The sequence below is a fragment of the Pteronotus mesoamericanus genome, unplaced genomic scaffold (genome assembly GCF_021234165.1).
Source record: "Pteronotus mesoamericanus isolate MK-2021 breed Mesoamerican mustached bat unplaced genomic scaffold, CSHL_Meso_final contig_50, whole genome shotgun sequence".
Classification (NCBI taxonomy): domain Eukaryota; kingdom Metazoa; phylum Chordata; class Mammalia; order Chiroptera; family Mormoopidae; genus Pteronotus; species Pteronotus mesoamericanus.
The window spans coordinates 44,443,796-44,459,803 of record NW_026555186.1 but is presented as its reverse complement, the minus strand read 5'-3'; the positions used below and the strand labels follow the sequence as shown (position 1 = coordinate 44,459,803).

The window sequence follows — 16,008 nt, the reverse complement described above, 5'->3', positions numbered from 1 at the left end:
ATAAGTGAGATGGAAAAGAGCAAGAACTGTATGATTTCACTCATATGTGAGATATAAAACAAAATGCATCAAACTAAAAAGTTTTTTGCACAGCAAAAAGAAAACACCAACAAAATAAAAAGACAACCCACAGAATGGGAGAACATATTCACAGACATCTGATAAGGGGTTAATATCCAAAATGTATAAATAATACATTTTGTTGTTGAGTACAAAGCTCAACAACAAACAAACAAACAACCCAATTTAAAAAATGGGCAAAGGACCTGAACAGACACTTCTCCAAAGAGGACATACAGATGGCTAATAGACATATGAAAAATGCTCAGCATCACTAATCATCAGAGAAATGCAAATGAAAACTACAATGAGATATCACCTCACACCTATCAGAATGTCTAACATCAATAAATCAGCAAACAACAAGTACTGGGGAGAACACATGTGGAGAAAGGGGAACTCTGCACTGCTGGTGGGAATGCAGTTTGGTCCAGACACTGTGGAAAGCAGTATGGTGATACCTCAAAAGATTAAAAATGGATCCGCCTTTTGACCCAGAAATCCCACTTCTGGGGATTTATCTGAAGGAACCCAAAACACTAATTGGAAAGAATAAAAACACCCCTATGTTCATTGCAGCATTATTTACAACCACCAAGATATGGCAGCAGCCAACGTGTCCATCAGTAGATGAGTGGATAAAACAACTATGGAACATTTACACAATGGACTACTACTCGACCATAAAAAAGGAGAAAATTTTACCTTTTGCGACAGTGTGGATGGACCTGGAGAACATTATATCAAGTGAAATAAGCCAGTCAGAGACAGACCGATACCCTATGATTTCACTCATGTGTGGAAATCTAACGAACAAACTGAAGTATACAAGGATAATAGAGGCAGATGGAGAGTAGGAGGACGGCCATGGCAGGGGCAAGTTAGAGGGAGGAGGGACTGAGCAAAAAGGACTCATGGACGTGGACAACAGTGCGGTGATTATGTGGGGGAGGGGGATATAAGGGGACTAAATGGTAATGGAAATAACAATAAAAAAAGAACAGCAACAACAAAAACAAAAAGCAACAAACAAACCAAATAAATAAAAATAACTTGTTCTAAAGAAAGAAAATGGTTAATAAATACTTGTATGTGACTATATTTAATTATCAGCTTTCATTAGAAATGACTAATTGTTTTCAATAATTGTAATTAATAGCACTCATTTCTTCAATCCTAATAATTCAATTTTATCTTAAATTCAAGACTTTAAGTGGTTGTCTAGTTCATTCACAAAGTCCCTTAAGTTACCCACCTCAGAGCCTTTCAGTGCACAGACTTTGCTTTATTATTATCTTACTTCCATTTCTATAGAACAGAGCTTTCCCAGCTGGTAAAATTATAGATGTTCCTTACGATATTTCATCTTCTTATCCTTTGGGAAGACCAGGTTATTTGCCTGATCCTGGGGTCCTGGGAAGAAGACCCAACCAGATTACCAATTAGCCAAGCACAGTTAGTGACACTGCCCTGACCAGTGTGTCTGAGTTTGTTGGACATCCACCTGCAAAGTAAAAGGTCACCAGTTTGATTCCCAGTCAGGGCACATGCCTGGGTTGTGGGTTTGGTCCCTGGTGGGGGCACATACAAGAGGAATCCAATCAATGTTTCTCTCTCACATTGATGTATCTCTCCCTTTCTTTTTCTCCCTCCTTTCCTCTCTCTCTAAAAATAAATAAATGATCTTTAAAAAATAATTAGTGACACCTACCCCTCATGGGAATTGGCTCAACAAGTTGAATCAATATCTATCACTTTGATATCTACTTCAACAACTTACTGCAAGCATGTCCTTTTCCATCACAGGAAAAGGATCTGTGGATCTGCTGGAGGAGTTCATGTTCTAAGTGCTTAATTACCATGGCATGCCCACCAAAATTTGGCCACAGAAAGATAGGCAATGAGTAGGTCAGCTGTGTATCTTAGGTGGTGGCCCCGCTATCAGTCTTTCCATACATTTAACATGCTTATCCATTTGTGGCAAAGTAGGTGCATGGCAACATCTCTAAAAGGCATGTGTATTTTCAAGAATTTCAATATAAATTGTAATATTTAGCATACAAAATTTAGGTGGATTTTAAACCTATAGCATCCTTTTATGACATTCCAATGGTCAATTTAGTTAGGAAAATAAAAGAAGAGTTGCTATATTTAAAATCAAATGTTGCAAATGTTTTGATGGTTGTAAAAGTTGTTTCAAAATATTTATTCTTTATTTCTGCAAGTAAGATTTTTAACTGGCAGCAGCTATCAAGAATTTGAAAAGATCATAAAACAGTTTTATTAGAAATCATATATAAGCTTTCAAACATAAAACTTGAGATAAAAAGTTATATAGATAGAAGTATTTTCATATTTCTCAATTTAATCTATATTCAATTTTAATATACTTCCCCAAATATTATAATGCATTTTCTTACCGAAATTCTTTTATATAAAGAAGATGTAATAAATCTCTTTAGCAAGCTCCATACAGGTGTCCTCAAATTTCCTCCAGTTTACCCCAGCATGTCATGCAAATGTTGTTATTTTCTATGTTGGGAAACACTGTTATAGGTATATTTGCCTCTATAATATGTTCTGTTATCAAATATCTTCTAGTTTAATTGCAGACTAATTAATTATAGATTTGTCTTACTATATAGTTAATATTATCCAAAGGAAACAGGTAAGCCTGAACAACTGGAAAATGTTAAACCTACGGTATTTCCTCACTCCTCCTATGCCTCTTGAAAATCTTGGAATATTATTCTGAACGGCTAGCAAAGTTTTTTTTCTTGACCTCAATGATCACACAGTGCTCACTTTTTGTGATAAATTATAGAGCACACTGTTTTGTGCACTTGTCATTTTATTTCACAGTAAGAAAAGGTTTAAAAATTGTTTTTAAGACTAAAGAAGTGTGGTGATCTATAGATCTCTGAATATATTCTTACTTCCTGCTCATACTAGCCTTGCTGCTGTTACTCTCCACGACATGACACTCACTGGATAATTCATAATAGAAATACAATCTTCTTCAGTTTCTGAATGATCCTGTATTATATATAAATTAATCAGATGAGTCTAATGTTATTAAAACTAACTGAAGAGTAGTAATTGGCTCTTCTAATTCATGACATATATTTTAAAAAACATTGGGGGTCCTGGAAGTTATTACTCTGATCCACATGGCAGGATAGAACTAGCGACCCCATCATATGGCAAAGTTAAGATGGATTCTACATCTATATATGCACCCTTAGCAAACATTCATTTCATCTACACCCCAGAAATTGTGGCAAATACAGTCCATCAGATAAAGTTCAGAAAATTTCAGAATAAATTACTGATGTATATTGTTTGGATGGAGATATTACCTTCCTGCAGTAGTTTAACCTATTAAGTACTTCAACCAAATGTTTATTCCAGGCTTGCATAGTGCTCCCTTTAAGACAAATATTTCATTAATGCGACCCTGGCCTCATTACCAACACTCTGCCAAACTGATTTTCTTGAACAATAATCGGAAAGGGGCAAACATATTCCTGCTCTAACCATACCTACCACTATTAAACATGAGCCAAAAGTTTCCTTTGCTTTGCTAGCACATAGCATCTGTCTATTGTGAGAATGAAACGCTTTAAGAGTGTGAGGCCACCATACAGGCTGGAGAAGAGGGCAGTTCACTCAGCCATCAACACTACTCACACATGTCAATGTACAGAGCAGACAGAAGAGCTATTAATCTGAGCTCATTCCACATCTCATGTGAGAGTTACATTATCGTGATCCACCTAACTGCATCACATAGCCGATTAACACTGGCATTTGTTTTTGTTAAGAAGCATTATGTTTAAAGAAATTATCAATGTCTCCCACATTTCTGCAAACATGGAGGCAAAGGAATAATTAGCACTACTCAGCCTCACTCTCCACTAAACGTAGTTTAATTTGCTTCCTGTAAAGGATATCTTTTGCTTCCTTTCTTCACAAGTTAATATGCCCTCTTCGTAATCTTATCCCCTTTCTTCTGTCTAAAATAGGCTGCGCCCCCCGGCGGTTGGGAGCGTTTTAAAAAAAGAAACGAAACCTTCCACACAGGCGAGTTGATCCCCTGCAATTTTACTTTTGGGCTGAGTCCAACACGTCCCTGTGAGTTCCCTGTAAGTGGTCACGATCAGGAACCTAAACCACACTCCTCCCTGCAGTCAATTTCCTGTTTTCTGTTTAGAAGAAGAGAAAGGCAAGGACAAAAGAAACACAGCTTGGTCCTGGCCAGTTGCGGAAGGGCGGCAGTGCTCGGGGCTCCGAAGGCAGGGCAGCTCCGACCACGGAGCGTGTGGCGCTGTCCACTCCTCGGTGCTGAATACTGAATACCCGGGCTTTTCCCGCCAGGTTCATCCCCTCAGGGGGGGAATGAGCCTCCAACAAGGTAGAATAAACTCATTTCCTTGGGGTGAGGGGGTGGTTAATTTAGGCATTTGTTTGTTCTCTTTCCACGGAAAAACATCCTTCCACAAAGAGATATTGTACATTTTATGGGAAAGTAATGGTACAGCTTCAGTTCAACACCAAAGGAAAGAGCTCTAATGTAGGAAAAATGGAAAGTTCGGAGTTAATAAAACCTGCTCCTTCTCTCCTCAAGTCAACACAACAGCATTTGAGTCCTTTGAGCCCCTGGTTGATGAATAAAGGAAATGATTTTCTTAAAAAAAATCGTGTGCCTAATCTTTTTTTTTTTTTTTTTTTCTGATAAGCATTGTAAAGCGGTGACACTGGGCTCTGCAATGTCTGGGATATAATTTTAGATATTGTTTGCCTGAGACTGAGACAGAGGAAAGAAAGAAGAAAGTCAACTTGTTAATTAAGGTGGTTTGAATGGGTTAAAACACACTTTTAAAGATGTTGCCCTAACATTGTCGTACAGACATGTTCATTTTCTTAGGCAATTTAGATCAGGATCTGGGGAGTAGAAGCTTCCCTCCTACTGCCCTCCAGCTTCTTCCCGATTTGAAAGATTTAAGAGACCTGCTCTTTGTAGCAGGTGCTGATTGACATCCCCAGGGCCATTATAAGAATCTCTCTGCCTCCTTTTCCTCACATAATAATAACCATGTAAATATAAAGAAAAAGGACAGGAAGGAGGGAAAGTGTGCTGCAAGCCTAGCTTTTGGTTCTTGGTAGTTATATTTAAACGGGGGCACTTCTCTTTGAGACGTGAAGGTGTTTCTCACAGCTACAGAATTTACGATCAGACAGGGACAGAGAACTGATCCCAGCAAACGGTTCCTTCCTTTTCATAATCCCTCGTTGCTTATTTTAGCCGCTTCTCCACCCCGCCAGGAATACCATCCAGATCTTAGTCCAGGTAGATCTGACGTCAAGAGATGGCTTTCGTAGATTTGACGTGTAAACACTCATTTCCATTCCAGCTGGGAAGGGCTGGGGCTCCACTCAGCCGGGAGACGAAAGAACTGCACTTAGCGCTTGCCACCACCGCCCAGCCTCTCCTCGCGTCCCTCCTATCTCCTTGCAGAGCAACCGGAGCGAGAAGTGGTCCAGACCCCGAGGGTGGGAAGAGCGAATCGTTCTGGCTTTTCTCCTATCTTGCTTCTTTCCCTCCTCTGCTTCCCACCTCTGTGCAAGGGAGTGTGTGAGCCATGGAGCGAAGAGCCTGGACTCTGCAGTGTACTGCTTTCGTTCTCTTTTGCACTTGGTGTGCATTGAACAGTGTAAAAGCGAAGAGGCAGTTTGTAAACGAATGGGCGGCGGAGATCCCTGGGGGACCAGAAGCAGCCTCGGCCATAGCCGAGGAGCTGGGCTATGACCTTTTGGGTCAGGTAAGAGTTTGCACTTGCAAGAAACTTTCTGGGGCCCAAAGGGACTGGCGGGACTGGAGCGCGATCTCCCAAGTGTGAGCTCCAGGTTGCACTCTCCTGAGCCCGGTGGCAAAGAGCAGGCGCTTCTTCAGCTCTCGCCCCAGCAGGCTTGGAGAGAGAAGGTTTGCATTATTTATTGTTTGGGCTGGGCGCAGCCAGGCTGAACGAAGCCTTTGCAGCTGGGTAGAGCTTATTCTTGCCGTTTTCCGCTCTGGAATTGAAATCCGTTCCCTCACGGTTTGAAGAAAAATCTCTTCACGCTTATTCACTGAACTTGAGAGGCACACAGGCTGCTGCCAACCAGGCGCCCCCGGGAGAGACAGTGCGCTCAGTCCCCTGGGACTCAGCCAGTCTGCGTCAGGAGCTGTTTCCTTCTTTTCAATATGGCAGCAGCAGACCCACGTCCTGACGGAAGGGACTAAATGGGCTTGGAGGTGTCCCCCTGAAGCCTTTGGGGGCGCGTCCAGGCCATTGGGAGCGCGCCAACGGCCAGTACTAGCGACCCAGAGGCTGGGGGTGCCATGGGGGAGCCGGGGGAGCCGGCAGGAGAAGAGGTGGGTAAAAGACGTGGACCAACTCTTCACGCCTCCACCAGGAGCCCCGGGTTTTCACCAAAAACTTGCAAAGTCCGAGCTTCACAACTTTGCTTGCTCTACCACCCTCGGCCCCCGCCCCCACCCAGGGTCAAACTGCAGAATTGACTGTGGGGAAAGGATTTCTTTCCTTCCTGTTTCTCAGCCGGATGCATAATAGCTTCCCTGGGGGGTTCAGCTAGTGAGGGAAACTACTGACTCCGAGCGGGGGCTGAATTAATAGATAGCTGGGGGCGGGGCAGGGGCTTTGAGGCGTGGACCAGGGGAGAGCTGTTCCGCTGGTGCAATTCCGGGGAAACCAGGGGTTGTGAGCTCTAATGCAAATTTTCCTTTTCCTTGGCTTAGAATCAAGCCTTCACCCCTTGCCTTGGAAGTTGAAGAGTGGGAGGAGGGAGTTGTAAAACATTTTGGCGCGGGTTTTTTTTTTTTCCCCTTTTTTTCTGGAGGAGGTGGTAGAGACGCGGCTGAAGTCACAGATGAGTAATCGGTGTGGGCGTAGGCTGTGCCATAGATCGAATCCACTGGGGAACACGCTTTCCGTTTGCCAGAGGCTTCGTTCTCCAACTTTATGAGCCAAACTGCCTTTGAAATGCCCAGCAGGAAAGTCAGCACACAGATTGATCGCTCCGTGTCCCCGCAGCAGACCGAGGCGTTTGCTTTTGCTCAGCCTTATTCTGTGCCAGGCTCCGTGTTAAGGGCTGAGAACTGATAGGAGGAAAAGACGCTTTCAAAAAATCAAGAATCTAGAGGAGACTGGCTTAGAAACAAATGGTTGTAATTGCATGTAATTTGTGTTAGTAATAGTTGTACCCAGAGTCTCAATATTTGTTGATTGAAGGATTGAAGATGGAAGGGAATGGGGGAAGGGGGGTGACTGAAGACCGTACAAAGGAGGAAACATTTGCACAGCATTTAGGAAGAAGAGTCAAAGGTTGATGGGAGAACATGGTGAAATTTGTTAAGGCGCTCCAGACATAGAAAACAGCTTGTGGGAAACAGGGAGATACAAAGAAAGCTGCTTAGTAGTGATTTGGAAACTAAAAGGAATTGTATGTAATGAGAGAGTGTATAGTGGGTGGAATTGTACTGGAGTGTACTGCCGGCATCATGGAAATCTTGTGTGTCCTATGGGACGGTGGGGGTGGCGTGGGGGGAAATAGGGATTTAATCCTATATCCTGTGAACCCCTAAATTGCACTGGTAGTTGTAGAAGGAGATTGTGGGAGAGATCAAAAGGCAAATCCCACTCCCTTTTCTCACCTATTAGCCCCAGGCATACACCCAAACCTGGACCACTCATTATGGGAATTGCCTTTCAAAATATAAGTCCCAAAACTAAAAAACAGTAAGTCTGCATTCTTGGTAGAATCTTCAAGGAAGGGATAGCATAGTCACAGGCTTTATTTACACATCATTTGCATATGCCAATTTTTCTCTAGTCATTTCCATTTTAAATAGTATTGTTAACAAACATTTTAAAAATACCAGTTCTTGGTTTTAAAAAAAAACCTAATAATGCTCTCCTGGTTCTGTTTTTTCTCCCTTTGTTTACACTAATTTAGTATCGCTATCCTGAGCTTTTTAAGGCTTCAGGGTACAGCCAGGATTGAGGGGGATGAAAACCAGTTTGATGGCAGGAACAGAGCTAAGCATTGGTGATCTTGTTTACAGCTACTATTTTTTCCCCTTCCCAACTCAATCTTTACTTACAACAGATTCACTCCCCGCGGTTCAGGCTTTGAACAGGGCCTAAAGATCTCTATTTAAAAATTCTCTAGGTGATGAGAACTACCAATTTAAAGATTGTAATTTTTCTGAAATAACCCATTGTCAATTGTTTGTCTTTTAATTTAAAAAGAAATACAGGGCATCTGAAGAATCTGGTAGCTTCAAATTATGTACTGTTTTGAATAAAAGGACACTAGCTTAAAAGAATAACAAATATAGTTCTAAATGGCCCAAAGGTGTTGATAGTCACCCAGGAAAGGTTCGTTTCTGTTTTTTTTTAAATTGATATGAGAGAGAGGAGGCGAGAGATGGAAATATTGATTTGTTGTTCTACTTATTTATGCACTCACTGGTTGATTCTTGTGTGTGCTCTGACTGGGCATGGAACCCATAACCTTGGCATATTGGGACTATGTTCTAACCAACTAAGCCACCTGGGCCAGGGCCAGCCAGGGAAGGTTACACCTGTCCTAAATGTGGCATGCTGGTTCCCCCCCCCCCCCCCCCGGCCAAGCCTTTACCTGGTGGAAGGTCTAATAGTCACTACTAGTAGCTTATAAAAATTATCACTATGGATTCAATGATTATATTTTATAGCAGCAACAAATTGTTTTTGGCAAATGTGGCACCGACCATATAGTACCCAAAGGGTTTGCCTGCTTTCCATAAATTATTGTTCTCTGAGAGAATGAATTTGATAAAATGGCTTTTTAAAAAGAAATGTCTACCCATACAATATTGTCATGTAGAAAAACAAATGGAGTTCCTCGGAAATGTGTGAGACAGAAGTACCGCCAGCCCCCCCAAAGATAGTGGGAGCCCGAGAGATAATTTCATAAGGCTTATCACACTCAACACACTAACAGGAGAAGGATGGCTTCTATCAGTATCTTCCTCATGAAGAAAAGTTAACTTCAAGTACAAGGAATGGGCTTAATAAAAGCTGTCTCTAATTTAGTGCAGTTTCAATCTGACCCATATATACTTATTTCGAAAGGTAGATTTTAATTTTTTTCTTTTATAGATTGGATCGCTTGAAAATCATTACTTATTCAGACATAAAAACCATCCGCGACGGTCTCGAAGGAGTGCCCTTCATATCACTAAGAGATTATCTGATGATGACCGTGTAAGTGTTGTGCATTTGTCTTCAAACCAACCTGACTTACCTGCTTTCTCTATGATTGCCAACAAGAACAAGAGCACTTTGCAAATATGCTTCTTCTTTATTGTGATCATAATTATTTATTTGTAGTGTTTCTTGTTATTTCCATAGGGCTGTGATTACATATAATAAATGGATTGGGCAGAGTTGATTGAATTAACAGAAATGTTTTATATATATATGTATACTAGCTCACAAGCCCAGTCTAAGGGTATGAAAGTAAATATTGAAAATAAAGTGACAGCACTAATTAAAACATTTGACAATGCAATCAATCAACAACCATTTACTTTATGCCTATTATGTAGCAAGCACTTCAATATCTGATGTGTGGAGGCCACAGAAATCTAATATATGAACCTTGCTTTTAATAACATTTCACTGTAATTGAAAACAACATTCTGCCATTTCTATTTAGTTTGGCTGTATAGGAAAGTGGTGTTTATGAGGGAGCTTTAAATCCATGTTTTCATAAGTATTATATTATTTGATCCAATCCAATATAATATATCCTGGTTTGAATACATATTCAATGACTAGGCAACAGCAGGAAATGTCTAAAACGGATATAGGTAAATAGTGTGGGGGTAACTTGAATGTATGTATAATATATTTATTGATTTTTGAAGTCTGTTTTTAAGGTCAGCAAACATATCAATAGAAATGTTGATTATACTGGGGGTACTGCAATTTGCATAAAAATGTTGCCTTGTCTCAAAAATGTTCATACAGATGGAAATTTATCCTGGCTGGCCTGATATCTGTATACATGATTTCTTTTTTTATTAAGATTTCATTTATTTATTTTTAGAAAGGGGGAAGAATGGCAGAGAGAGGGAAAGAAACATCAGTGTGTGAGAGAAACAACAATCAGGCTACCTCTCATACACCCCCACCTGGGGACCTGGCCCACAACCCAAGCATGTGCCCTGACCAGGAATCCAACTGGTGACCTTTTGGCTTGTGGGACAATGTTCAACCCACTGAGCCACAACAGTCAGGGCCTATATACATGATTTCTGTTGCCTGGGACAATCTAGAGAATTATAGAAGCTTTACAAGAAATAGAACACAACCTTTCAACTTTCCAGAAAGAAAAGCATAAGTGAAAGAAAGGTGATAGAAGTGTTGAAATTACGTGGAATTCATGAATTCTGTGAAATAATTTACTATTTCATTTGTTCTGCAACTAATAGAATTAAAAAAAATAAGAGAAATTAAGAGGGTAGGGAATGACCAGATCTGGGTTAATACTGTTGAAATGTAAAAAAAAATCACCATATGTAGACAAAGAATGCTATCTCAGGACTACAAACAGTGACCTACAGCTCATACACACCCACTGCTTGCTTTTACTCAAGTAAATGGCTAGATGTGGGAGACCAAATCAGAGGCCCAGAACAGTACTTTAAAAGGTTCTGGTGCAGTAAAGTCTTTCCTTCACCATCCCAAGGCACATGGTTTATTTTCTGTGGGCTCTGAAAAAGTAGGACAACTTCCAGGATTCTGGCTAGGCTTAGTCCTTGGACAAAACAACAGAGAGATTTCCTCGCTTCCTAAATGTATGCCTGACATCAATGCACAAGGAATCAAACTGACCTCCCTTCTTATCTTCATGGGACAAACCCATACCGAGTGAAGCATACCTAACTATTATTATTACTCAGAGTAATCTCACTAAAATGAACAGATGCCTCAGTTCCATTCTTTAGAAATTTCCTTAATAGTTGATTTTGGGGGAAAATCTCAAAAAATAATGAAGAAGAGCTAAACATTTACTAACATAACTTTATCAGAAAAGAAATCTGTGTGATCCTATAAAATCATCCCCCAAATAAATTAATTATAGGAAATATCCTAGAACCCATAGATGCTTGAGTGGAATGTTTGACTAAGTGGTCTTTAATGATCTTTCCAAATCAAAAGGATTATTTACAATAATTTCACAATATTTACAATTAAGTACATTATACCTCTTCTATACATAATAGAAAGACACCACCAATTTCTTCTGTTCTATTTGATCTGCTCTTACAGAGATTAATATGGGATTTGGAGTCGATGACACTGATTATAACACTGTTTCCAACAACTAGATGTTTATGTGATCAGGTGGCAGAGTACCTCTTTTTATATTCCACTTGCTAAAAATTGCTTTTGATTGTCATTTTATTTTTTTCATGGGGATACGATCCTTCATATTAGCTCTCTGAAATGTTGTAATACTCTATCTTTATAAGACCATTAATGAAATCTCCACACGTAAGTTGCTCCCTTCCTCAAAAATCAGTACTTGTTCCCTAGTAGCCCCCTGTCAAAGACTGACTCAGATGCAGGCACTATTCTCCGAGCATTGGGTATTTTAAGCCAAAACAATTAAGCTTGAGAATACAGGCACTTTAAAAATAAATTATAGTGACTAATTTCTAACTCTTAAGTCCCTCCAATATTTAAAATAGGTTTGTAGTGTATTTTCTAATTGAAAATTCAGCATTAGTGGATGTTTTATCCTTTAGCAGCAAATTATTTTTCAGTTTTTATTTTCAGATCTGACTCATAAGTGTCCTCACATTAACAGTATCCCACCACACGCTGGACTGTCCTCGTGCGTAAACAGAGAGGGTATGTTTTGGGTAGGAGATAGTCATGTCGTCCTGCAAAATAAGGGCAGGGTATTATCGCATAATGATTATAACTACCAGGCAGCCCCTCAGCCTCTCAGAACCTTAAGTATAATAGGATTATGCCGTAAATGTGGGGCAGGTAATTTTTGTACTGTCAGATCTCTTTGCATAATACATGAAACTAAATTAATGGTAAGTGTGCATGGCCAGTAGTGCTCATTCATCACCCTAGATCTGTTTCTTATATTAAATACTCTTCAGCAGGAGGCTGAAGCACAGGGGAGCCAGACTTTCAGGTTTGCAAAGACATAGCACCTTCCCTGTCTTGTGTAACATTTGTAATTTCTACCTTTTGTGCATAGAGAAAGAGAAATTAAGCTGTAAGAGCAGCATAACGACAGTCCCTGGGATCTCTTAGCTTGTTGACTCATTCCATGAAACTGGACAAATTTTCAGCTATTGAGCCCTGGAACCTCAATATAAGAAATGGGTACGATGGTCCGTTTGCTGATGAAAGCAGGCTGAACTTTCATTTCCACTGTAATCACAGGGTAAATAATTAGAGGCAATCATCGCTTCACTGACTCCTCTCCTCCTCCTAAAGGTACACTTTACTGTAATAGAGGAAATGTCCATCTCCCCAGTGGGCAATCCCTTCCCACTGAGCTGCCAGTTGATCTGTAGTTAAACAAAAACTTTGTGGAGCTGCCTGAACTCTGACGGGAAAGGTACTGGAGGAAAGATCATTATACAGAGGTGGCTATTTGACTTGATTTTCTTGCTGTAAAACTTCTTGTAGGTGATATGGGCTGAACAACAGTATGAAAAAAAGAGAAGTAAACGTTCAGTTCTGAGAGACTCAGCACTAAATCTCTTCAATGATCCGATGTGGAATCAGCAGTGGTACTTGGTAAGTACTGATAGAAAGGCTGTGTAGGACCCTGGTTATTTATTTTGTTATATCTGCACAATAGATAGATTGTTTTTTTAATTTTTTAATGATGGAAAATTCAGCAGAGGGCTATGTTACTTTGAGATTATGGCTGATGGGACATTCTAGGATCTGGATCTTTTCTTTTGTTAGGTGAGAGTGTCTGAAACACAAATCTTCAGCTGCTATAAGAGGAGGGGTTGTTACCTTCTTGTCTTCTTTTTTTAAAGATTTCATTTATTTAGTTTTAGTGAGAGGGGAAGGGAGAGAGAAAGAGAGGGAGAGAAACATCATCAATGTGAGAGACAAACATCGATTGGTTGCCTCTCATGTGCACCCTGACCAGGAACCAAGTCCCACAACCCAGGCTTGTGCCCTGACCAAGAATCGAACCAGTGATATTTTGTTTCATGCAACGATGCCCAGCAACTGAGCCAAACTGGTCAGGGCTGCCTTCTTCTTAACCTCTCTGGAGCAAGCACAGAAGGATCATGTCTTGCAAGTTAGGAGTTCCAAAATAGTATTCAGGGCAGAAAAAAAGGTAATAATTTCTTAACAAGGCTAAAGCAATAAACACAAGGAAAGACAAAAAACAGTCTATTTGCAGATGTCCAGACTTGCATATCATTCTACCTCTAAGACAATTACCAAATCCTTATTGGTAGGTGGGCATTGAGTAGAGAAATTATAAGTGTTCTTGTTTGCCAGCAAATTACTCTACCTTTTGTTATAGTAGTAATATATGTTAATAAAAGAACATTATAAAAGATAAATTTTGATGACAGCCATAAACTAAGGCTTAAACATCTTTGTTGCATAATGGATGGGCAAGGGGATCAATTCCTTTTCACTCTTTTTTTTTAAATTTTTATTTTTATTGTATTTTTTCCATTATCATTTATCACCCTTATGTTCCCATCCCCCCCACAATCAATACACTGTTGCACTGTTGTCCATGTCCATGAATCTTTTTATCTTTTTGCTCAATCCCTCCATCCCCTAACCTCTCCATCTTAAGAACTATCAGTCTGTTCTCTGTTTATGAGTCTGTCTCTATTTTGCTTGTTAGTTCAGTTTGTTCATTAGATTCCACATATGAGTGAAATCATATGATATTTGTCTTTGTCTAACTGGCTTATTTCCCTTAGCATGATGTTCTCCAGGTCTACCCATGCTGTTGCGAAGGGTAAAATCTTCTTTTTTATGGCCAAGTAGTATTCCATTTAACCTAAGCATTACTTTCCCATTGCAGGAGAGACTCATTAGCCAACATCTGTGCATTTACAATGTGCCAGATACTATTCTAAGTATTTGACATGCATTAACTTAATTCTTACGACATTATGTTGTACATATTGCAATTATGCCCATTTAACAGATGAAGAAACAGAGACATTGGTGAGTTGAATAACTTGCCAAAATCACATGGTTACTAGTGGTGGGGTCACAATTCATAGCTCCAGAGGCCTTACTCTTAACAACCACATTCTGTGATTGCTCCTGAGACTGGCACAGAGCCCTTCTTCCTGGCTTTACCCAACAGTCTGTGTGTAGTTCCAATCTCTTGTAATTCAGCTTCATTTTGGTTACTAAGGTCTTATTTTCCTCCACCTCTTTCTGAGGAGCATCAGCCAGGGGGCAATCCATTCACTGACACTTTTGCTTGTTGTTATTTACAAATTTCTTGTTGATCCCAGAAACCTGGGTCTCTTCTAGTGAACCTCTCTCAGATGCTTCTCCTATCTGTGTCCCGCTGCTGTCCAGCTCTTCTCTCCCACAGCCCCACGCAGCGCAACTATCGGAAACGCTACTGGAAAAAGGAAACCCCGAAACTCCTCTCACAGACACTCGCTCCCTAAATCACTCATGTTTGTAAACTGGCAATTAAATGGCAAGTCCTGGTGAGACCGCAGCCTCCTGGGCACTCCAGGTTCTTTTTCTTTTAGAAAAGTTATAAAAAACATCCGCAAATGACTGTGAACCAGCCAACATAAAGTAGGTTCATTGTGGCAACAGAAGCTTAGGATTTGGAGGGAGATGGAAACACAGGATATCCAATAAAGCTCAGGCAGATGAAAAGCTCAAGCATGCCATGATGAAGGAAAGGCAGGGATAAACTGCTTCTTCGAAGCCATGCAGCTCAAAGACAAGGGGCATGGGGTGATTCATTCTTTTGAGTGATTTTCCATTGGAATCACTGGGAAAAGAGCAGCACTCTGATGATTCACTTGGCCCTACCCTCAGCTTTGTTTTTTATTTCACCTAATTTCCTTCTTCTAAAGAGGAGAGTGACCCCAGGAAAAAAAGAAAGATGGATCCCCGCAGTGTGGCTTCAGTTCTCATTTTGCGGCAAGCTAATTATGATTTTACCAGTGCTTCTTTGTTTTTCTTTACCAGCAAGATACCAGGATGACGGCATCCCTGCCCAAGCTGGATCTCCATGTGATACCTGTTTGGCAAAAAGGCATCACAGGCAAAGGAGTTGTTATCACTGTACTGGATGATGGCTTGGAGTGGAATCACACAGACATCTATGCCAATTATGTGAGTCTGGACCCTCCCATGACTTGTAACTTAAGTGGTTGTCTACACAGACACACAGTGGGCTTTCCTTTCCTCAAGTGGGAGGCTCCTCGGGTGTTGACGCAGGGAATGATGGGCCAAGGTTTTGTCACTTCCTTCCCCTCCCTACTAGCCCATATAAACTCCTTGTATTAGGGGGCATTGCAAGAATTTAGTGGAGCTAAGGACTGTACAAAAACTTATGCATTGGTGGTGGGAAAAAGCACCTATACCAAATAAATGATTAAAAGCCATTCAGACTCTGTACCACTCAGTATTGGCGGCATTAGAGCTAACAAATCGAGCCAGATGCCTGAGATCTTTTCACAGTCTTCCTCCTCACATCCCTATGGGTCCGTATTTCTCACACTGTGAAGTCATGTGAATGTGATGCCTTATATGCAAATTTAAAGTGTGCAACAGTGCAAAAATGACAAGCTGAGAAAAGAAAAGCTTATTAGAAATGAGAAATAAGTAAATGAAA

At 40.5% G+C, this 16,008-nt stretch overlaps 1 protein-coding gene across 1 annotated transcript in view; it reads left to right on the top strand.

Annotated features, from left to right (window-relative positions):
- The first annotated feature begins 5,307 nt into the window (after positions 1-5,307).
- PCSK1 (proprotein convertase subtilisin/kexin type 1) overlaps positions 5,308-16,008 on the top strand; it is a 41,512-nt gene continuing 30,811 nt past the window's right edge. The window contains exons 1-4 of the mRNA XM_054578619.1: positions 5,308-5,882; positions 9,267-9,371; positions 12,831-12,941; positions 15,360-15,506. Of these exons, the coding sequence (XP_054434594.1) occupies positions 5,703-5,882; positions 9,267-9,371; positions 12,831-12,941; positions 15,360-15,506 (543 nt within the window). The 5' untranslated portion in view covers positions 5,308-5,702. The remainder of the gene's footprint in view (positions 5,883-9,266; positions 9,372-12,830; positions 12,942-15,359; positions 15,507-16,008) is intronic.